Here is a 23044-nt window from a genome sequence, read left to right on the forward strand (position 1 = left end):
GCAACCTGCCCCGGGACACCTTGTCACCCCTTCCCCTTCCTTCCCACCCCCAGCCATCACCACGCCTTGCTTTGGCCCTTAGCTGCGCCAGGCATTTAGCTGTCCTCCCCAGGACGCGCGAGGGTCTGTCCACTTCACACCCCGAATGCCAAGCAAAGCACTGGGCTCGGGTACACCGCTTGCCTGCTACCTGGCTCCATTCACACGCTCAGGATGGGAGGGAGGCTTTAACTCAGTCTTGCCCCAAGTCCTGCCCAGGATGTGCCCAAACACTCCAACGCCCTGGCTGTTCAGTGGCCTGCCAGGAGACAGCGCAGTCTGCTGGACTGGCACACTCTCACCCCAACGCTATCACCCAATGTCCCCTCTTCATGCAGTGTGTTTCTGTCGGGGATGGGAGGTTGCCTGGGTGTGGGGGGGGGGGGCTCTCTGCAGGGAAGGACCTTTGAGATGCAGCAGGGGCCGCCCCTGCAGAGCCATTTCCCGGGGTCCGGGGACTGGGGGCACGGAGCAGGGGCACAGAGGGGCGAGCCCAAGCTGACGTCGTGGCAGCAGCGGATCTCTCTATTCCAGGATGAGGTGGGGGCGCAGGACGAGCCCTCCCCCGCCTCCACCCCAGGCTACCGGGAGAGAGCTGGAGTCTCGCGGCCTCGGAGGCCGGGAAGCCAGCCCCGGCGGGGACCCGGGCGGGGCGGAGCCAGCGGAGGCCCCACCCCCGGCGTCACCGGCCCCCAGGGGGGCGTCGCCCCCACCCCGCGCTCCAGGTAGCGGCGGCCTCAGCTGCCGGCGGTGGCTGGCTGAGCTCCCCAGCGGCCCGCGGGCCGGGGCGGGGGCGGGCCGGGGGCGTTCCCGCGGGCCGCCGCCCGTGATGTCACAATCGCGGCGGGCCGCGGCGCTCCGGGGTCGGCGGTGGGCGGCGGGCCGCGAGCCGGCGATCGAAGCGGGCAGCTCGCGCCTGAGTCATGGACTTCCCCTGGCCCCTCCTCTACCACTCCCACTCCCTCGCCGGGCCCCCCCGCCGGGGCTAGCGTCTGCCGCGGCTCCGAGGGGGTGGGGCTGCTGGGAATGGCTGTGCCCCCTTCGGCCCCTCAGCCGCGCGCGTCCTTTCACCTGAGGAGGCACACGCCTTGCCCGCAGTGCTCATGGGGCATGGAGGAGAAGGCGGCGGCCAGCGCCAGCTGCCGGGAGCCTCCGGGCCCCCCGAGGGCCGCCGCCGTCGCGTACTTCGGCATTTCCGTGGACCCGGACGACATCCTTCCCGGGGCCCTGCGCCTCATCCAGGAGCTGCGGCCGCATTGGAAACCCGAGCAAGTTCGGACTAAGGTAGCGGAGTGGGCGCGGGGCCGAGGATGGGGTCCTGCTAGGGCTGCCAGGGGGATGCGGAGACCCAGTCCTCGCATCCTTCCGGGTGTCAGTCCCAGGGGTGCGCGGCTGCTGCGCAAGAAAGGTTTGGAACGTGGTTTGTGTACGGATTGATTTCGTCGCTACCAAAACTAGGCTCACACCTCCCTTGGCCCTGCACACGCCCCCCTCCTCCCGGGGCTCTTAGGCACGCCTGGTGGCCACCTGCCCACTGTCGGCATGCTGCGTGTGCGGGCCGCACCCCCTGTCGCTGCGTGCTGGTGCCCCTCGCTGACCAGAAGCGCGTACGCAGCCAGCTCTGAAACCTGAGGAGGCGGGAACTTTTAAGAGACCCCCCCCCGCCCCGACCCAGCCATACATGCATACATTGCTGCCCCTTCTCCACCCCATGGTGGGAGCAAATCCTCCAGGCTCTGAGCTGCCCCTGTGGGTCCCAGGAGCCACCCTGTGGAATTCCAGCTAGCACTCAGCTCCTCACCATCGCTGCAGGCTCGGGCTCAGCACCCCCACACAGGCCATCTTCCCCAGCCCCAGCTGGACACAGGTCCCAGGACACACCTGTGGGCAGAGCCACTCACTGAGCCTTAGGCTAACTCCCCAGCTGACTACCTCCAGCCCCGCTGTGGGCTGCCTGTGGAGGAAGGTGCCGAGTGGGGCGCTTGTAGCTTGTGCTGGAATGGTAGCGGCTCCATGCAGACAGGCATTCTGGGGTGGGGTGGGGGCAAAGTTGTGGGGAGGTTCTTAACCAAGTGTGGAGGCTGACAGAACCCGCCCTGGGGATGGAGTAGCGTTTTCAAAATAAAAGGCCCAGTTTGGTATAGGACTGTCAAGGCATCAAGCAGGCCTGAGGTTAATTCCAGCACTGATCTAACGTGCTATCTGCCAGTCCCTCCCCTCTCCTGCCTCAGTTTCCCTACGTAGAATTGGTTCAGATGACCTCTAGGGCCCTCCCAGCTCTGTCACATTGTGCCCCGTAAATTCCATGGTTCCTTTCTCCTTATCACCCTGCTGCCCAGAGAACCTTGCTCGCAGCCCAGTTGTCTCCTGTCTTTTCCGGTAAGGACCTCTGGCCACTAAAGTCCTGGGATGGGTGCCAACCTCAGTACCCTCCTTGTACCTCCACCACTGGATGGGGCAAGGGGTAGAGCAGAGCACACTGCCCGGCACGAGGTGAGAGGCAGCTGGTCAGGACATAGTGTTCTGGGCAACTCCCAGCCCTCCCCTGCCACATTCTGGTCCATGATGTTTCTTTCCATACTGGGATGGAGGGTAAGGAGCAGCAGGAGGCATCTACCTCCCAAGTAGTGTGGAAATTTCTCCACTGCCAAATCCCATTCACTAGAGGCAGACCCAGGAGTGTGTGGGAGCTAAACCCAAGCTACCATTTTTTTCTTGAACTCTATAGAGACTGGAGACTCCCAAGGTTGGGGACAGAGAGGAGCATGAGTGACTGGGCTAAAGCACTGGGGGCTTGGGGTGGTTGTGCTCGGCATTCAAATGAGCACCTCCTGCTGGAGCTACAGAGCCCAGGAGAGAGACCAGAGAGATCCTGCCCCACCCACCCACCCACGCACTGTCCTCTCCCCATGCTAGCGCTTCACGGATGGCATCACCAACAAGCTGGTGGCCTGCTATGTGGAGGAGGACATGCAGGACTGCGTGCTGGTCCGGGTGTATGGGGAGCGGACGGAGCTGCTGGTGGACCGGGAGAATGAGGTCAGAAACTTCCAGCTGCTGCGAGCACACAGCTGTGCCCCCAAACTCTACTGCACCTTCCAGAATGGGCTGTGCTATGAGTACATGCAGGGTGTGGCCCTGGAGCCTGAGCACATCCGTGAGCCCCGGCTTTTCAGGTGAGGAGGGTGCCAGGGCCTCTGTCTCTACTATTCTTCAGGCCTTGGGCTTGGAAATCCTTGGCATGTGGGGTCCATGGTGGAGAGTTGTAAGATCTGTGAGTTCCCTGAAATTGCATGAAAAATGCATGTTTATATGCATTGCTCTGCAGAGAGGGGCTATCGCTTTCGGTAGATTTTAAGGGTGAGTTCTGGGGGAGGAAAGGAAGAATTGTGATGAACATGGGAGCAGAGGACCTGGTTCCCTAAGTGCGGCAGAGATCTGCTTCCTGGCATCATGCCTCAAACCTCTGCCCACTCCAAGTCTGACCTGGAAACATCTCAGAGCCTTAGAAATGAAATCTGAGCCAGATCCCCAGGGCACTCAGGGTTTTCTACCTCTGTCTCTGTTTGTCAAGGAAAATGGGCCCTATCCAGGGTAAGCATGGTTTTACCAGCCCAGGGAGATGCTATCTCTTCTGCCAGTCTGAGCTCCTTCCTGGCTCCTTGACGAAGTGGGAACCCAGGTTTGGGGAACTGTCAAGGCCTCCTTTCAAAGGCTCACAAGAACCTGTGGCTCCTGGGGAGCCCCTCCCAGTAAATGCTTGGATGTGTAGGGCCCAGGAACTGGACTTTTCCTTCAAGCCCTGGGAATGCTGTGGAGCCTGGAAAGGGGGAGGACCAAAGAAGGACCCCTAGCATCTCCCTCTTCTCTGTGCCAGAACAAGGATGGCAAGCAGTGTCCTCCTTCCTCCCTCCAATGTCATGACCCACATGGAGGGCACTCAGACTTGAGTGAGGCCCAAGGCAGGCTGAGGTTTACTCCTGACACTGGGACAGTGGCACGGGGATCTGCCTAGGAGCCTTGGCATCTGCCCAGGCTAATCCAAGGGGAAGGAGGGCTTGCATACTGAGGGGAAACAAGCCCACCTGGGGGTAGAGCAAGAAGCTTCTTTGCTTCCTCACCTGCCACCCACTTAACCCCAAATGCACCTGGCTGTGTTTGTGCATGCCTTCTGCAGGGACTTAGAAGAAGAGGATCTGAGAGCTCTTCCACCCCCATGCTCATAAGCGGCTGGTCAGGCGGGATATTTGAGTTGTGTATTGTAGCAGTGTGTGTGTGTGTGTGTGTGTGTGTGTGTGTGTGTGTCTTGAGGGTGTGAGAGGCATACAGACCTATGCAGGGATGTTTGCAGGCTCCAGCTGAACAGTTCCAAAAGGACCCAGACTGGAGATGTGAAGTCAGAGCAGGGTGCAAAGGGACCCTGTCCTGACTTCTGCCACTGCACTCCCCCCAGCTCTCCCTCAATCTGGTGCATATAAGCTCAGATATTGTCAGGTCATCACCACTCCCAGGATCCCTCCACCTCTGTGTATCCGATGCTGTCACTCATCCTGTCACGCAAACAATTACCATTGTCAAGAAGATTGAAGGTGGATTTAGGTTCCATAAGAAGAAGAACGTGACATCTGGGGGAGAGCCCGAAATTGGGATAGGTGTAGGAGGTAGGCCCTTCCTTGATGATTTTCCCAGGATAGACCATCATCCCTCTGGGTGAAGGTGAATGTCTGTGGGGAAGGCCTCCAGGAGCCACCCTCTACATGTTCCCTTGAACCCCACCCCCAACCTCAGCCTGCTGAGGCTTTGCAGCGTGAAAATGCTGAGTGTTGAGGTTACTTTCATTGCTATTCCAGACAACAGCCCTATTGATATTCAAGAAAACGCTCTGTTCATGCTCTGTTCCGAATCTTCCTTCGGGAAGGGAAGGCCTGAGTCTCAGGTCTGTTTCCCTGCCTTGCCCAAACCCTGGTGGGTTCCCTTCTGCCCCAGGGCCTCTGGCCTCTGAAAGAAAGCACAGCCTTCCTCTCTCACCCAGGAGGTTGCTGCCACGCCCCTTGTCTCCTCCACCCTTTAGGAGGTGGGAGCCTTGGGGGCTTCCAGAGGAACCCCCAAACTGCTCTGTTATCCCAGTAGGGTATGGCCTGCCTCTTTCCAGGGCCTGGCAAGAGAAAGGATATCCCTTGAACAGCTTGGTAACAAGGTTTCAAACAGCTAATACCTTTGTTGTCTTTCCCAGTGATTGTTATTCAAGCAACAGGCAGAGGCTGTATGTTGGAAGGAAGCTGAATGTTGGAGTCTTAGCAGACGGTTGGGGGGTGGGACAGCAGAAGGGAAGACTGGAAGAGGACTGGGAGGGCCCAGCTGGGACACAGGGCCTCGGGCGATGGGGTCTTTATCAAGGCCCTCCTTCTCTGACCGGTCAGTCTTCCATTCACCCCCACCTTCTCCCAGCAACCTTTCCTACCACCCAATCCTCTCCTGAGACCTTGGATAATGTCCACAGAAGAACTTGAAAATAGAACGCTGGCTTGTTTTGCGTCCTTGGCACCCAGCCGCCAGCATCAACTCCCTATAGCAGAGGAAGGGGCTACCCTGGGCCAGCCTGTTTCCCTCCCCACCTTGGCCAGGCTGATAAGAGGCGGGCATTTCTTCCCTGCCTGGCATCACCACCCCCTGATCTCTTGGTGCAAAGTGACCTATGTTCACGTCCCCTGAGAGGATGGGTCAGAGTCCGGGGAGAGGAGGGCCAGCCCCGCCCCCATCCCCAGGTGCCCCTCTGTTCTCAGGAGTTGCTATGGGTACACTGGGGTAGGACAAGGCCACTGACCTGTGACCAACAGCCCCACTGCTCTGCCCTTCTGCTCCCTGAGGCAGCCCCAGTCTGGCACTGGAAAGGGAGCAGCCAGGCTAAGGTCTTAATTCATTTTCCTCTCTTCTGCTGATATCTTCCTTCTGCAGGACCTGTGCTCCTAAGGGACTTGCAATCATCCCATCCTTGGCCCTCTGGCAAGTGCCCTGGTGGGCCTGGAGGGTCCCTATCTGGCCAGGAGGAAATGAGTGGGGAAGGCAATGTCCCAGCACTGATGCTCTACTCTTCCTGTTCCCTGCTGTAGGTTAATCGCCTTAGAAATGGCAAAGATTCATACTATCCACGCCAACGGCAGCCTGCCCAAGCCCATCCTCTGGCACAAGATGCACAATTATTTCACGCTTGTGAAGAACGAGATCAACCCCAGGTACAAAGATCTGGGAGGGTCCAAGGCTGCCTTAATATGATCTCCCTTCCCCATCCTTTTGGCTCCAGCCCACCCTGCTAGGAGGTTTAAGGGCTCAGGTCTCGGGGAGGAGGCTGGGGAGTTTCTCCTGCAGTCCCTTCAGTCCTAGTCGGTAAGCCTCTGTCTCCAAGCAGAGTTGGGCCTGCTGACTAAGGAGCTTAGATGGGCAGTTTTATACCCATGTGCTCATTTCTCCTTCACTCTTTGATTGTGGCAGGGACCAGGGTTGGGGACATTTCCCCATTTTACTTAGAGGATGCCGAAGCTCAGAGACTGAGCTTGGCCCAGTGTTATGGGGCTTGTAAGAGGCAGGGCTTCTGTTTCCCAGCCCAGGGCTCTTTCCACCTGCCCCACCTTCTGAACCATGAGCAGGGCAGGGCCCTCAGAATGAGGTGGGACTGAGTTTAGCATCAGTCAGAAGAACTCAACTCATCAGCTGACAAGCCCTTGGGGACATCGAGGTTCCTGCTACTTCCCAAGACCCTTCTTGTCCCCATGTGCCTTTGGGAACCCTGCCCCCACCTTGCTCTGACTGACAGCTTGCTGCTTCCCTCACTGCTCTTCCCAGGAAAGGAGATAGACCACCCATCCTGACATTGCCTTTCCCTGATAAGACAGGGTTCCCTGAGTTTTCCCTTAAGCACTCTGACCAGCAACCTGAGAGTCCTCCAAGCCTTTAGACGCGTGACTCCCCAACACACCCTGAGTGCCAAGGAAAGGATGGAGGCCTGGAGGAAAGCGTGGTGTCTTGCCTTCCTTCCTCCAAAAAAAGGCAATAGTGAGTCTCATTCCTTCACGCTCCCTGCTGGGTTTGGCTATCACCCGTGTTCCAAATGTTCATGGGAGTAGGGTGCAGAAGAGGTTTGAGGTGAAGGATGTGTCTTCCCTCTTCCAAGATGACAAGATAATAATTAACTCTATCCCCATTTTGAGTATGTCTCTGTCACACACATACATGACTTTATCTGCATCATCCCATGCCATGCTTATCAAGCACTGTTTTGGGACTATTTGTCCAAGGTGGCCCAGGCCTGCCCCTCTTTGACCATGTTCAGACCTTGTATGTCAAATATTCTCTTTGGGACAAGGACCTCCTTTTCCCTCAGGGTTAGAACAGTTTGTAGAGAACAGGTCCTTCCAACCCTTCAGCCCACAGCTGTTATTTGACAGGTGGAAAACCGAGGCCCAGGGAGGGGATGGAACCTGCCCAAGGTCGCTGATCAGTGGCAGCTTAGCAACTAGAGCCAGGCTTCTGGTGCTCAGACATAATCCTTGATACTGCAGCTTCCTTTAACTGTGCTGTCACTGTGTGACCTTGGGGGTAACCTTACTGGGAGGGAGTAATCCCTGGAGAAGAGCTGGCCCAATCTCTTTGCTCTTGTCACACCTTTGAACCTTGGACAAACCAAGTTGCTTAACTTCTTTGAGCCTCTTTAGGGGATGATCCATGCCCTAAGCTGCCTGACTGCCCAAAAGCAGAACAATGATGAGCAATCATTTAGACGAGATAAGCACCTGGAGCTCCAGGCATTGCCTAATAACCCTGAATTATTCAATCCTTCATTTCACAGACATTGATTGACTGGGATTTAAAACAATTTAAAAATGAATGTGACACTGGCCCTGCCCTCAAAGAGCTTAAGAGCCATCTAGGTACACAGGACATGCCCATGCACAGCTGCAAAATAAGGCAGGGTGTGTATAATGTATGCTGGGGGTGGAAGAACCAGGGAAAGTTGTCTTGGCAGAGGTGGCATGGCAGAAATAAGCAGGGAGGCTACTCCAACTGGAGGAGATGGCTGGAGCAGGGTTTGCTCCTGAGTGACGAGTAGATGAGGTTGGCTGGAGCAGATCTTTGGGAGGACTTGGGAAGGGTTTGGGGGCGGGGGTGGACTACAGAGTTGGAGCTAGGTGGTAAGGGGCCTTAAATGGCAGGCTAAGTAGCCAATATTTAATTTAGCAAGTAGCGGGAAGTCATGAAGATGTTTGAGTCAGAGATTCAGGTCAGTAACCTGACCAGGACTGGGCTTTAGGAAGAAAGTCCTCTAGCATCATAAGGGACAGATTGGTGGGGGAGGGTGGATTTGAGGTAGGAAGACCAGTTGGGAGTGATGTGATTAAGTGAACAAGATCTAGGACTAGGATTCCCAAACTTTGAGCATAAGATTCCCCTGAAGTGCCCAACTTTGGAGATCAATTGAGAGGTCTTGCATTTGCCCCCTAGGAAATGGCTTTTTTTTTTTTTTTTTTTTTTTTGAGATGGATTCTCACTCTGTTGCCCAGGCTGGAGTCCAGTGGCATGATCTCAGCTCACCGCAACCTCTGCTTCCCAGGTTCAAGTGATTCTTCTGCCTCAGCCTCCTCCCAAGTAGCTGGGATTACTGGTGCCCACCACCACGCCCGGCTAATTTTTGTATTTTTAGTAGGGACGGGGTTTTGTCATGTTGGCCAGGCTTGGTCTTGAACTCCTGGCCTCAAGTGATCTGCCTGCCACAGCCTCTTAAAGTGCTGGGATTACAGGTGTAAGCCACTGCGCCCGGCCAGGAAGCTACATTTTGATAGGCACCCCAGGTGATTCTGAGGCAAGTGATTGAGGAACATTGCCCTACGGCAACTTGAGGTGGCGGATGGAGAGCAGGATGTGTCGGACACCTGTGGAAATAGATTTAGTAGCCTTGGTGTTGGATCCATGCCCTAAGCTGCCTAAGCCCTAAGCTGACATGGATGTGTCCAGAGTGGCTGGGAGAACGTGGGGCGGATAACTGGGTTGGGCCATCACAAGGAGATACTGGTGGGTGGGTTGGTGGGAGGGCAAAGTGTGAAACCAGTAAGCTCAAACGCTTAGAAAGAGCCCTGTGGGGAGAAAGTACTCTTGCCTGTCCAGATCTTGACAGCAGAGTAGAAACTGGCCAGGCAGCAGTCCCAATATCAGGAGGAACCCCAAGGCTTCCCTGCAGAGACCTCCAGCCCCTTCCTTCCCCTCCTGCTGGCCCTGGGGCAGAGGAGCAGAAGGAGCAGTTTTTCCTGGGCAGTGTTTCTGGGATGCGGTGGTGGTTACTCTTCTGCCGATCCCACAGCCTTGAAAGAGCCCCGTGGTGGCGGGACTGAAGGTAGCAAAGCTGGCGATGTTTCAAGTGCTCAGGGGAGGGAAGCAGAGCAGGGAGGGAGGCCCCGGGGAGATAGAAGGCTGGGATTGTTCCCACAGTAACCATCTGCGTGGCCTTGGGGTGGGCAGGGTGGGGTTCAGACTGAAGTCAGGGACAGAGCAGCAGGCATCTTGGATGTCAGAGCCATGTTTTTCAGGCCGGGACCTGAGCAAACCAAAGGAACCCTCCTAATTCTTCCCTTTTGATGGTCTCAGTCCAAGAAAAAAAAAAAGGAATCTTAAAAGGTAGCTTCTTAAGGAGAGCCAGGACTGAAACACATCTTACGCAGACCTGTCGGCACAGATAAACTCCAGGAAGCATGGGGGAGGCCTCCCCCATATCACCTCTCCCAGCAGACTCCCTGGACTCAGAGAGGCCTTTGCAGAACCTCTGAGGGGCACCCAGGCCTTCAGAGAGAGTGCACAGCCCTCACAATTAGGAGACTCCATTCGATTTGGATCCTTGGACGGGCCGAGGACTGCTTTCCTTAAATGAAGAAGTAAAGGATCCAGCAGTGCAAGAGGTATCTGGAGGCTTGGAGGGAGGCTCTTTCCTTCCTTGAGCCTCAGTTTCCCAATGGGGCTGGACTAGATAACCTCAGATCTTCTTGAGCTTTGACCTTCTCAAAGCCTGGAAGGGACCCTGTCCTCTCTTCCTTCTCCAGAGGGGGCAGAGGAGTGCCTCAGTCACTGAATACTCTTTCTCGTGTTCTGGCCCCTGGGCTGGGTGAGGGAGTGATCGGTCTGTCCTGTGGGAAGGTGAGAGAGGGCCGGTCTCGTCCTCATCCTTCTCTATGTGCTCTTGCTACCCTGGACAGAGAAACACAAACAGGTGACACAGGAATGGAGATAAAAGCCCAGCCTCCTCCCCTCTGCCCATTGGTGGTTCTAGGTTTTTTAAGGACTGTGATAAGCGTTTGGCCTTTTCAGTGTACACAGACCTGTGTGCCTCCTGGGGACCAAAGTTCAGAGCACACAAGCACAGTGGACCCTCATCAGACTTCCACATGGCCTCTGATAACTTGATTGATTGGCTGATTTCTTCATTCCTCAACATGTGTTTCTTTCAGCAGAAATGGCTGCTGAGTGCTTGGGATGGGGGTGGGGCAGCAGGAGAGGTTGACCCATGCATCTTTGTTCATGCCCCCAGGTTGCACTTGCATGATATGGCAGGGGTCTGGGACAAGGGAACACTTACTCATAACTCAAGGTAGAAGGGATGAGTCAATGGGGAGCCACAAAGCAAGCATGCTCTCCATTGAAGGCTTTAATGTTCCTTTGACAGTGTAGGAGTGAGCTAAAGAAGTTCTTAGTTTGCTTTCTCATGTGAGCCGATAGTCTGTTTGTGAGATGAGAGGTTAGACCAGACCGTCTCTCTGATCCTTTCTACCTGTGACATGGTCAGCTGCTGGGGTGAGAGGGGGGTGCATACCAGGACATACCTCTGCCTCCTCAAGAGAGCTCCATTGCTCCAGCTCCCTGCCAGGGCACTACTCTTCCTCCTGGGGAGGATCTTTGTGGGAGTCAGCTCGACTTAGGGAGCTGTACCGCCTCCTGGGGAGTTTTCCCAGCATCCTAAGATCAGGTCTGTTTTGCATCTCTCCCCACTGCTCCTGTTGCCCTTGTTCTTAGTCTGGAATCCCCAGGTCTGGACACTCGTTCTCACCTGCCTTGTCCTTTCCCTGTGTCTCCTTCCTTACCCTCCTGTTCCTTTCACAAAGTAGCAGGGATGCCCTCAGTCAGTGACTTTTATGCTCTGCCTCATGCTTTGACGCCCATGTCTTTATCAGCTTCCTAGCATAACCAGAGGAGTCAGAAGGACAGGACGCCTCGGTGCCATTTTACAGATGATAAAAGTGAGGGTCTAAGAGATTGGCCATTTTTCCAAGGCCCCCTGCAGTAAGACTGAGGGAGTGATGAGGCTCATATTCAGGGCTCTTGAGGCCAAGCACCTGTCTATCAGCCCTCCTTTCACTGGCTACCTTTTTTGCCACTGCCCAGCCTTTCTGCAGATGTCCCTAAGGTAGAGGTGTTGGAACGGGAGCTGGCCTGGCTGAAGGAGCATCTGTCCCAGCTGGAGTCCCCTGTGGTGTTTTGTCACAATGACCTGCTCTGCAAGAATATCATCTATGACAGCATCAAAGGTACGGCTTCTCTGGCCCCGGGGCAGCAGCAGGGTTTTGGTTGGTTGGTTAGCTGGCTTCATGGAGCTGTTCTTCTGGCTGGCACTTGGACAAGCAAAAGTTAGACCTGGATTTAGGTCTTAAGTTAATTTGTAGGAGGGAAGGGGGAAAGGAAATAAAAAATTCCCACTTTGTAAAGTCTGTGCCAAGGGCCAGTCTCAGTGGCTCATGCCTATAATCCCAGCAGTTTGGGAGGCCAAGGCATGTGGATTGCTTAAGCCCAGGAATTCAAGACCAGCCCAGGCAATGTGGTGAGACCCTGTCTCTACAAAAAAAATACACAAAACTTTTCCTGGTATGGTGGTACATGCCTATAGTCCTAGCTCCTCGGGAGGCTGAGGCAGGAGAATCACTTGAGCCTGGGATGTGGAGGCTGCAGTGAGCCATGATGGAGCCACTACACTCCAGCCTGGGCAACAGAGCAAGACCCTATTTAAAAAAAAAAAAAAAAGTCTGGCCAGGCGCGGTGGCTCACGCCTGTAATCCCAGCACTTTGGGAGGCTAAGGCGGGTGGATCATGAGGTCAGGAGTTCAAGACCAGCCTGGCCAACATGGCGAAACCCCATCTCTACTAAAAATACAAAAATTAGCTGGGCATGGTGGTGTGTACCTGTAATCCTAGCTACTCAGGAGGCTGAGGCAGGAGAATCGCTTGAACCAGGGAGGCAGAGGTTGCAGTGAGCCGAGATCATGCCACTGTACTCCAGCCTGGGCGACAGAGCGAGACTCTGTCTCAAAAAAAAAAGACAAAAACAAACAAACAAAAATCTGTGCCAAGAAAGAGAGAGAACGAACACCTCCTGGTGTTGCTGATGAGGGCATCACCCCAGGGCGTATTAACACTTAGCTTTATTCCTGATCCTTAGCCATGCTGAGGACAGCTGTCTTTAGATGAGGAGAGCCTGAAGATCCAGCTGTGTGAGAGGGACACTGGGAGCTGGGAAGGGCAGATGGATAGATGGAAGGATGGATGGATGGATGGATGAATGGAAGTAGCTTGGAAGACTGCTGCAGCGATGGGGTTGGGCAGTGTTGCTGCAGAGGACGGCATCACTCAGTGGGTGCATCCCAGAGGTCTGTGGAAGCTTGACCAGGCTCTGTTGCCAGATCTCCTGGGCCAGCTCTCATCGACTCTCCTCTACTTCATAGGTCACGTGCGGTTCATTGACTATGAATATGCTGGCTACAACTACCAAGCTTTTGACATTGGCAACCATTTCAATGAGTTTGCAGGTGAGAGGGGCATTTCTACAGTCATGTGCTTTGTAGCGGTGTTTCAGTCAATGACTGACCGCATGTAGATGGTGGTCCTATGAGATTACTGTATATTTACGGTAATAGGTACCATATTTTTACTGTACCTTTTCTATGTTTAGACATGTTTAGATACGTAAATACTTAGCATTGTGTTACAGTTACCCACAGTATTCAGTACAGTAACATGCTGTACAGGTTTGTAGCCCAGGAGCAACAGGGTATACCATGCAGCCTAGGTGTGTAGTAGGCTATCCCATCTAGGTTTGTGTAAGTACACTGTGATCACACAAAATCACCCGATGGTGCATTTCTCAGAAGGTATCCCTGTCATTAGGCAATACAGGACTATATTTGACCAACGTTCAAAGCACCCTCTTTAGGATGGGGACCAGGGCCAGGGTATGGGGAGGGCCAGAGGTGGTTCTGTACTTAGAGGGTAGAGGCTAGATAGCTCTTGTCCTCCAAAATATCACAGCTTAAGGGGTTAAGGCACAGCCTGCTTTTAGAGAGTTCCAAGTCTCATTGGAGGAAACAGGACTCACATACACAGAGCAGACCTCTCCTAGCCCATATGGCACTTTGGTAACTCAGCTTGGTACATGAATTAGAAAAAGACCCCTTCCTCCAGGCAGACCCAGCTTAGACGATTGCTGCAGCTTGGCTAGCACAGCACAGGATGACTTCAGCCTCCACTCCTTTGTCCAAGCTCCTTTATACCCAGTACAACTGGCGCAATTGTACATGAGGGCCTTACATGTAGATAAGGAGCAGAACAAGCTACAAGTAGCTGTTTGTCTGGTGGCCTGATGAGAGTCATCTAAGTAGGATCTAAATATGTGCTATGTAATTTGACTCCCTAAGTTCAGTTTCTGGCTTTGCTGCTTACTGGCTGTGTGACCCTTGGGCAGTTTATTTACCTTCTCTGTGCCCCTATAAAATGGAGATGATGATAGTACCTACCTCATAGTGTTGATATGAGACACACACACACATATGTATGACACATACTAAGCATTGTATTGGTGTTTGCTGCTGTGATTAGACTGCGAAGCTTTCTGGGAGTGGGGATGGAAGAGGCAGGATAGGGGGGTGATTCCTAGGGGTAGGCAGGTGTTCTATAAAGGCATAGTATGCACAATGGAACCATTTGTGTAGAGGAAGCAGGGCAGGTTTTTCCAGCTTGAGGGCTTAATTAGATGGAACTGAGGAGGCAACTCACATGGATGGAGCTGGACACTGGGGCTGGAGAGCTGTCCCCAGACTAGCACGGTAAAGTGTTCACATGATGGGGCCAGGCCCTGTGGCTCAGGATAGAGAGGCATGCCCAGGCCAACTGGACAGCCATTCTCCAGCCCCATCAGGCCAATTGTGTTCCTTCTGGAACCCCAGGTGATCAATCTGTCGAGCAACGATTGTACCTGAGAGTACACCTAGGAACCCCCAGGGTGATGGAGCCTCTGCTGGGCAGAGCAGCTGAGCCTCGGGGTGTGGCATGGAGCAGAGGCTGGCACTGGCAGGGCCCTGGGTCTGGGAATGCTTGGCTGCCAGGCCCCCTGGCCTTTCCACAAGGGATAATTCTTAAGCATTTTAAGTCCTCCTTGCCCACAGCACAGAGCAAAATCCAACTGGAATTTCTCCAAAGGGGTAGATTGCAGCTTGCTCTCAAGTTGAGAATGGAGGAGGAAGAACCTAGCCTGGGGGAAGGAAGAGAGCTAGGGAGATCCAGACCTAGGGAGAGGGGCCTCATGGGTGCGCAGGAGTGAGGAAGACACAGTTCTGGGCATTGGGAGATGAGAGTTCCAGCCCTGACTCTGCCTCTAACCACCATATGACCTTGGGTGCATTTCTTCTCCTCTCTGGGCCTCCGTTTGTACATCTGTTCCAGGAGATTCTTTTCTAGCCACGCTCCTGGAGCCTCAGGAGACTGTGTATGTTTCTCCAGGGATATAAAGGAAGCTTGAGAAGGACAAGAAGAAGAGGAAGGAGGGAACCCTAGAGAAGGTGGCCCAGTCCTGGTCCTCCTGTCTTAAACCACTTCTTTCTGTACCAGCTCTGAAGCTGTGGTTTATTCTACCATGCCCAGGATGAGGCTGGTGGTACTGGGCTGGCAGCTGGAGGGCTATGGTGGGGCTGGAAGAAACCAGAGCCATCTGATCCATGGGTTCCCAGCCTGGCTACACATCAGAGCCATCCGGGGAACTGGACTGGGGTGGGGGTGCTCTCCAGGTGATGTTTTTAAGTAGCCAGCTTAACACCAGGAAGCCATGTTTGATATCCCTACATGAAGTCCGGCTCCCTCATTTGATAAATGAAGAAATTTCGGTCAGTGATAGAAGAGTTCCCTTAAGGCTAACAAGGTTGGTATAAGACCTAGGGCTAGTAATGCTTATCCAGTGCTTTTAACTGAGGGCCTCCTGTGCACCATCATTTTTGTGCAGGGGTTGGGAGAGACAGTGGTGCTGTCTTGAGGGGTTCCTGTCACTCCCAGGACAGTGTCTTGCCCCTTAACCAGTCTACCTCTCTCTCTGCTTTCCTCAATCCCACAGAAGCAGTGCTCCTAGCTGGGATGGGGTAGACCCCACACTAGCTGAGTTTAGTAATCAAAGAAGCTGCCTTCTCGGGCCGCCTCCTTGGGCACAGCCCCAAAGATCAAAGGAGATGGGAGTTTGAGGGGAGATGGGAACACCTACTGAGCTTGAGGAGACCCTTGGTGGGCCCATCTCTGAGCAACTTTGTCTGGCCTGCCTCCCCATCAGGCGTGAATGAGGTGGATTACTGCCTGTACCCGGCGCGGGAGACCCAGCTGCAGTGGCTGCACTACTACCTGCAGGCACAAAAGGGGATGGCCGTGACCCCCAGGGAGGTGCAAAGGCTCTACGTGCAAGTCAACAAGTTTGCCCTGGTGAGTGCCTTATGACTAGGGCTGGGGCAGGAAAGGCGGAGTTAGCAGGAGGGACTGGTGACCCACCTAGCCTCCTACCCAGAGCCCAGGGTCAGGTGAGAGCCTGGGGACACCCATCCCCGGCTCCTGACCCCACCCTAGAGGTGAAGCCTGGGAAGAGCCATCTTAGGCAGCTCTTAATACTTGATGCCCTGTTCCCTGCTCCCCAAGCCCCACCAAGTCTAGGCTCTCTCCTTTCTAGAGAAATACTTCCAAGAAATATCCTAGCTTCCTGTGTTAGCAATTCCCTTGTTTGAATAAGTAGTTCTTTCTACTGCCTAACCTCAGCCCTTCATGCTGCAGTTAAATTCATCCATATATATGTATATATACTCTTTTTTTTTTTTTTTTTTTTTTGAGGCAGAGTCTCACTCTTGTTGCCCAGGCTGGAGTGCAATGGCGCTATCTCGGCTCACTGCAACCTCCGCCTCTCAGGTTCAAGCCATTTTCCTGCCCTCAGCCTCCCAAGTAGCTGGGATTACAGACATGTACCACCACACCCAACTAGTTTTTTTGTATTTTTAGTAGAGACGTGGTTTCACAATGTTGGCCAGGCTCGTCTTGAACTCCTGACCTCAGGTGATTCGCCCGCCTCTGCCTCCCAAAGTGTTGGGATTATAGGAGTGAACTACTATGCCCGGCATATATATATATATATACTTTTTTTGAGACAGGGTCCCGCTCTGTCATCCAGGCTGGAGCACAGTGACACAATCATAGCTCACTGCAGCCTGAAACTCCCAGGCTCAAGCGATCCTCCCACCTCAGCCTCCTGAGTAGCTAGGATTACAGATGTGTGCCACCATGCCCGGCTAATTTCTTTAAACTTTTTGTAGAGATCAGGTATTGCTATGTTGCCCAGGCTGGTCTCTAACTCCTGGCCTCAAATGATCCTCCCACCTCAGCCTCCTGAGTAGCTAAGGTTATAGGCGTGAGCTACCATGCCTGGCTATATGTGTGTGTGTATATACATATATATTTTTTTAACCTTTAGAGAAGATACAGAATATCAAGCTCTAATACTTCCGTGTAACTACCTCCACTGACTCAGAACTCTAAGTAAGCTTTTTCCAACAGGCTCTTCCCGCTCAAATGACTGTGCTGTCAGTTCTCAATTTTGAATGCCCCTTATCCAAGATACCTGGTTCATGCCAGGTCTCCACCGGTGTGTGCCCAGGGATTGCTAATGTCAGCTTGCATAAGTAAGAAGACAAGTCAGCTGCCCTGAATTTCACAGTACAGAAGAGAGCTAAATACAATCTTTACTTTTCCGTAATTTCGGATTCCCTATTCTGTTTTCCTCACTGGCACAGAACTGAGTCTACATTAGGTTCTTCCTCCTCAGTCTTAAGACTTTAAGACCTTAAGCACAAGCCTTCCTCTTGCTAAGTTTTTTAGTGATCATTCACATGTGCTAGCTTATCTATGCCCCTTTTAAGGAATGGAAAGGAAATAAAGTGGAGGGAGGTACTTTGTAGCCAACCCCTGAGTGAGGAGGATTCTGGGATGGGATGGGAATGGGATGGGAGAGCCACAAGCGTTGGGGGACTCACATGGGAAAGTGATGGCATCACTAGTGTTTGTTCAGGGGTAGACGGGAACCGCAGCTCCCTGGCTTTATTTTATTTTATTTTTTTACTTTTATTTTAGATTCAGAGGTACACGTGCAGGTTTGTTATATAGGTAACCTGCCTGTCACCGGGGTTGGTGTACAGATTGTTTCATCACCCAGGTAATAAGCACAGTGTGTGACAGGTAGTTTTTTGATCCTCACCCTCCTCCCATCCAATCCCTGGCTTCTTGAGCCTGAGGTGACATGGGCCTGGTGGGTACCTCTAGCCACAAGGAGAGCACGGTTTGAGGCTTAGCAAATGCCTAGACTTGGGGGATTCTTGTTTCCATATCTAGGTTCATTTTCCAACCCAACCAGCCTCCCAGGAGAGAGGAAAAGGAGTGGAGGGGGTTAGTGTAGGGATCTTCCAGCAGACACGTGGCCAGGGCACTGCTGCCCATCACTCTTCCTTCCCTGCACCTTCCTGAGAGGCACCAGCTCCCCACTGGCCATTAAGCCTAACCTCTGGCTTAGGGGTTCATCTTAGCCTGGATCCTACCTTGGCCTTGAAGACTCCAAGAGATTTCCCTGGATAGGGAAGAGGCCAGAGGTGGAGTGTGGGTCCTGCTTAGGTTGTGGGAACCCCCCAAAATTCCTCACTGCTGACTACCTGCCTTAGGGTTGGTAAACATTAGGGCCTCGGTAGAACTAGCTCTGCCCACCTTTCTCTAGCAGGAGTGGAGGCGCCAAATGCTGTGCAGTGACTTGGCCTCCAGAATTTCCCCAGCATGTGCTAGGGAGACCCCGCCACATCTCTTCCAGGGTCCTAGCTGTGTGTCTTCCACAATGACTGCATCCCTCCAGTGCTGTAGAGTCGGAAACAGGCATGGGGAGATTGCCAGGCTGACCCTCTCTGGTCTGTTTCCAGGCGTCTCACTTCTTCTGGGCTCTCTGGGCCCTCATCCAGAACCAGTACTCCACCATCGACTTTGATTTCCTCAGGTAAGTGTGGGGGTGATGGTGGGACGTGGAGAAAAGGGAGAGCCTTGGTTGAGCCCAGGGTATGGGCAAAGGACAGCCCAGGCAGAATGCCCAGAGTCCGCTCCCCTGCTCTGCTGACTCGCCCCCGTTCCAGCTCATCTCCAGCGGGGCCACTATCCCCAGGGGATGCCAGGAAAGTACCACTCTGAAAAGAGAAGTGTCACATCCTCCCTGTTCCTCGTAGGAGGTGTGCTAGTCCCCACCAAATCCTACCGCCTACTCCACTCCCCACCCTGCTTCCAGCACACCTATCCACGGAGCCTGGTGGTGGATGGAATCGTTGAAAATCAGTCTAAACGACTGTAGGTCTTACCCTCATTTTACAGCAGAGAGGACAGAGGTCCAGAGAGCAGAAGTGACTTGCTGAAGCCATGCAGTGGTTAAGGGTTTACCATGCTGCCTTCTGGTTGGGCGTCAGACCCAGCTACTCCTTCAGTAGCTAGCCGCTGCTTGCATATTGATGATTCAGGGAGTCCCCGTCCTGTGAGGCTCCTATGTCCCTAAGGCCAGGAATCATTTCTCCCTCCATTCTGGTCCAGGGCCTTGCCCTTCTCCTCCTCACCCACCTTCAGCTGAAAGGGAATCACTACCCTGGTTTCAAAGTGTTCACAACTATTAGAGAAATGCAAATGAAAAGCATGGTGAGGCCGGGCGCGGTGGCTCATGCCTGTAATCCCAGCAGTTTAGGAGCCTGAGGCGGGTGGATCACGAGGTCAGAAGATCAAGACCATCCTGGCTAACATGGTGAAACCCCGTCTCTACTAAAAATACAAAAAATTAGCCGGGCGTGGTGGCGGGCGCCTGTAGTCCCAGCTACTTGGGAGGCTGAGGCAGGAGAATGGCGTGAACCCGGGAGGAGGAGCTTGCAGTGAGCCAAGAGACCGCCACTGCACTCCAGCCTGGGCGACAGAGAGAGACTCCGTCTCAAAATAAAATAAAATGATAAAAAAATAAAATTTAATTTAAAAAAAAAGCAAAGCATGGTGAGATGTTGCTTCACACCCATTAGGATGGCTGCTGTTAAAAAACAGAAAATAATAATTGTTGGTAAGGATGTGCAGGAATTGGAACCTTTCTGCACCATTGGTGGGAATGTAAAATGGTGAGCTACTATGGAAAACAGTAGGGTGGTTCCTCAAAAAATAAAAATGTAACTACCGTATGATCCAACAATCTCATTTCTCGGTGGGTAGCCAAAATAATTGAAAGCAAACTCTCAAAGAAATATTTATATACCTATGTTCACGGCAACATTATTCTTGGCATAGTAGCCAAGAGATGGAAGCAACCCAGATGTCTGTCAACAGATGAATGAATGAATAAAATATGGTCTATACATACAATAGAATATTAGCCTTAAAAACGAAGGAAATCTTGTCACTTGCTACAACATGGATGAATCTTGAGGACATTACGCTAAATAAGCCAGTCACAAAAAGACAAATATGGTTCTATAAGAGATAACTAAAGTAGTCAAATCCATAGAAACCAAGTAGAATTGTTGCCAGGGGGTGGAGAGAGGGAGCAATGGGGAGTATTGCTTAATAGGTCTAGTTTCGGTTGTCCAAAAGGAAAAGGTTGTAGATATTCATTTGCACAGCGATGTGAATATACTTAACAATATAGAACTGTAAAAACAAAACTCCAAACAAGCATGTTTGTGGAAGGGTTTCTCTAGTCTGATCTAAGAAGAAAAAAAATGTAGTTGAAGTTAAAAAAGAAATAGGCTGGGCACGGTGGCTCATGCCTGTAATCCCAGTACTTTGGGAGGCCATGGCAGGCGGATTGCTTGAGCTCAGGAGTTCAAGATTAGCCTGGGCAACATGGTGAAACCCTGTCTCTACAAAAAATACAAATATTAGCCAGGTATGGTGGCGTGCACCTATAATCCCAGCTATTCTGGAGGCTGAGTGGGAGGATCATCAGAGCCCGGGAGGCAGAGGTTGCAGTGAGCCAAGATCATGCCATCCAGACCCTGTCTCAAAATAAATAAATATTAAAAATTTTAAAAAGAAGCAAAATAAATAATAATACTAATCAGTCTGGGTTGGGGTTGATCTGCTCAGACTTAGATAGGCCTAGAGCCACTGAAAAACTTTTCTCATGATGTCAGCACCCCCAGCAGGGCCCACCTGGCTTTCTTCCTCACACCCAGCTTCCTTCTGTCTTCCCCACAGGTACGCAGTGATCCGATTCAACCAGTACTTCAAGGTGAAGCCTCAAGCGTCAGCCTTGGAGATGCCAAAGTGACCAGCCACCCCATCCCTCCCCTACCCATCTGTCTGGCCAGACCTGTTCTCCAGAGCTCAATTCTGCACTCTGGGATCCACACCCTTGGACAAGGTGGGAGAGGGGACACATGGGTGTCCAGGGAGAAGGCTCTGTCCCTGCCGCCAGACCCCAGTGGTTGCCACTGAAGACCTCATTCTCCTGTCTGGAGGGGCTGATAGGACCCCCTTCCGGGGGTCCCCTTCACCCCACCAGGCTTGGGAGGAAGTGCCTGCAGCCAGGTCCTGAACCATAACCACCCCTGGGAAACACATCATTCCCAGCCTCAGGCCCTGCTGGAATTGGGGCTGCCTTATATGTGTGTTTACCCCTTCCTGGCCTGGGGAAGGAGGCGGGGAGGGCTTCTTTCTACCTCCAGTGCCCTGAGCCTCCAGTCCGTCTCCCCCTGCACGCCCCATGTGGGAGGTGCTGAGCTCCAAACCAGCATCACACCAACTCTGACACATGGATGTACCTATCTTGGTGATGGGTGGGGGCCAAGAATTGAGCATGACATCTTCCCTAGCAGCCACCTCCTCTGAGATCCCTCACCTTCTCCAAACCAGATCCAGTCAAACCTCAGCCCGAGGAAACATGCTCCCCAACGTGCTCTCCTGTGCTTCTGTTTTGTCCCCCTGCTGGGGGGACAGGAGAGGGAGTGGTGAGGCCCTGGGCCTCCAGAGCCTGGCTCTGCTTTGTGCTGTGGCTTAGCCGGAGGGGACGTGGCCAAGGGTGAGGTGGCCAAAACCAGAACCAGCAGTCTCCTGCCTTGTTCCCTCCCTGGCCCTCAGGCCCTCCTTCCAGGGATGTCTCTCCAGCTCTACTTTATGTCCTGAAGCTGACCCGAGGTCTTCCTATCTGGAATGACTAGAGGGAGCCAAGAGGATGGGGTGGGGGCCAGGGCCCCCCAGGGCCTATCGTGGGAGAGCCTGGGCAGGATCCCATCAGAAAGGTGCTGACTAAACTGGTTGCCCGGACACTCAACAGCCTCCACCTCCTTTCTGCCCTCACAGCTCCTGGGGCCTTCCTGGCTCTGGCCCAGAAAGTGATTCATTTGTAAATTATCATGGTTTTCTTTCTGCATTAAAATGTTCATTTCCGGACTGCTGTGTCTTGAGTGACAATGGTGAGGAACTGACCCCTGCGTGGGGGCTGAGGAGTGCTGTAACCCCTCCTGATATCCCCCCTCCACCTGGGCTTCATGCTGAAGTCAAGGTAGCCGCCTGCACACATCCTCCTGTGCACCTAGCTCCGAAGGCTCTGGGCAGGGCCCCCTATTTCTCTCACTCAGCTTCTGTGCCTTTGACTCTCTTAGTAGAACCTACCAGTTAAACCCGGTAAAGCACTGCTTAGGGGGAACTAGGCTGTGGATTACAAGGACTTTGGTTGTCCCAGGAGATGAACCAGTGACATTCTAAATAGAAGTGCTCAGGACACCTTCCTCGGTCATGTCTGGCTCCCAGCTGTCAGTGGGGTGAGGAAGGGGCTGCTCTGCCTGAGAACAGGCAGGAGTGATTTCTGGAACCAATCTGTCCCTTTTTCAGAAGGCCAGAAGGAAGAGCAGAAACTCAAAGATGAGAAGGGGGCACCCCTCTTAGCAGCCCAGTCACTCCGGCTATACCTCCCAGGCTGTGCACTGGGCAGCAGCTGCTCCAGGACTGCCCCCCTGCCAGTAAGTGCCCAGTGCCCTTAGGGGCAGCAGAGGGAACAGCAGCAGCAGCCTGCCAGGTGGACTCTGGTTGTTTGGCTTTTGCCTGCAAAAATCACCCTGGTGCCATGGCAACCACTGGAGCTGGCACCTGCAGCTGGAGCTTTCAAGGTCATGGTAATCCAGCATAGCCAGGCCCTCCATGGGCAGCAGCCTCGGGGGGTGCCAGTGGGGGCACACGGGCGAAAGAGGTGCCCAGGCATAGGGATGGTGCCAGGGCTGGGCAGGTAGGGGTCACCTGTGGGGTCAGGTGGTCATAGACACTACCTGTCTGGACTAAAAAGCAGTGTCCCCGCTCCTTGTTCCTCTCCGAGCCACCTCTGGAATTGAGGGCAGAATTAACACTGTGAAGCCAGCTTTGTTTCCAGCCTCCTGGGTCTTGATGCTGTTGCGCTGGAGATAAGTGTTGCAGTGGTGAGTAGGGAATGGCTGGGACAGAGCCCCCCTGGGTATTGTCCTGTGCCCCTAAGGTCCTGGCCACCATCTGTATGGGAAGGAATTAACAGCAGACATCATCCCACTGCCGCCTCTGAGAAAGCATTCTCCTTCCCCCAGTCCTCCAGGGGAGTGAGCCGGTGTGGTGGCAGGGAACACAACCCTGTCCCTCAAAGTCTGGGAGTTCCACCTTGGCTCCTTTC

At 53.5% G+C, this 23044-nt stretch overlaps 1 protein-coding gene across 4 annotated transcripts; it reads left to right on the top strand.

The window, feature by feature from the left end:
* Window positions 1–832: 832 nt before the first annotated feature.
* On the top strand, window positions 833–21801 carry ETNK2 (ethanolamine kinase 2). Of its 4 annotated transcripts, none has more exons than XM_003822973.4 (8): window positions 836–1323; window positions 2956–3215; window positions 6150–6272; window positions 11458–11600; window positions 12789–12872; window positions 15653–15798; window positions 18212–18391; window positions 20608–20682. In XM_003822973.4, exons 1-7 carry the CDS (start codon window positions 1066–1068, stop codon window positions 18380–18382), a joined length of 1185 nt encoding a protein of 394 aa, XP_003823021.4. In that variant the 5' UTR covers window positions 836–1065; the 3' UTR covers window positions 18383–18391; window positions 20608–20682. The 4 variants fall into 4 exon arrangements, with proteins under 4 accessions (XP_054965356.2, XP_003823021.4, XP_034800472.1 ...); XM_003822972.4 differs by having other exon boundaries at window positions 842–1323; window positions 18318–18391; window positions 20608–21801; XM_055109381.2 differs by lacking the exon at window positions 6150–6272 and having other exon boundaries at window positions 833–1323.
* Window positions 21802–23044: the final 1243 nt, after the last annotated feature.

The sequence above is a fragment of the Pan paniscus genome, chromosome 1, assembly GCF_029289425.2.
Source record: "Pan paniscus chromosome 1, NHGRI_mPanPan1-v2.0_pri, whole genome shotgun sequence".
NCBI classification, from domain to species: Eukaryota; Metazoa; Chordata; class Mammalia; order Primates; family Hominidae; genus Pan; species Pan paniscus.

Coding starts and splice junctions, on each gene's coding strand:
- ETNK2 (XM_003822973.4), top strand. CDS start 1,066: ATGGCTGTGCCCCCTTCGGCCCCTCAGCCGCGCGCGTCCTTTCACCTG. Junction 3,216..6,149: donor CGTGAGCCCCGGCTTTTCAG/GTGAGGAGGGTG, acceptor TCCCTGCTGTAG/GTTAATCGCCTTAGAAATGG. Junction 6,273..11,457: donor AAGAACGAGATCAACCCCAG/GTACAAAGATCT, acceptor GCCACTGCCCAG/CCTTTCTGCAGATGTCCCTA.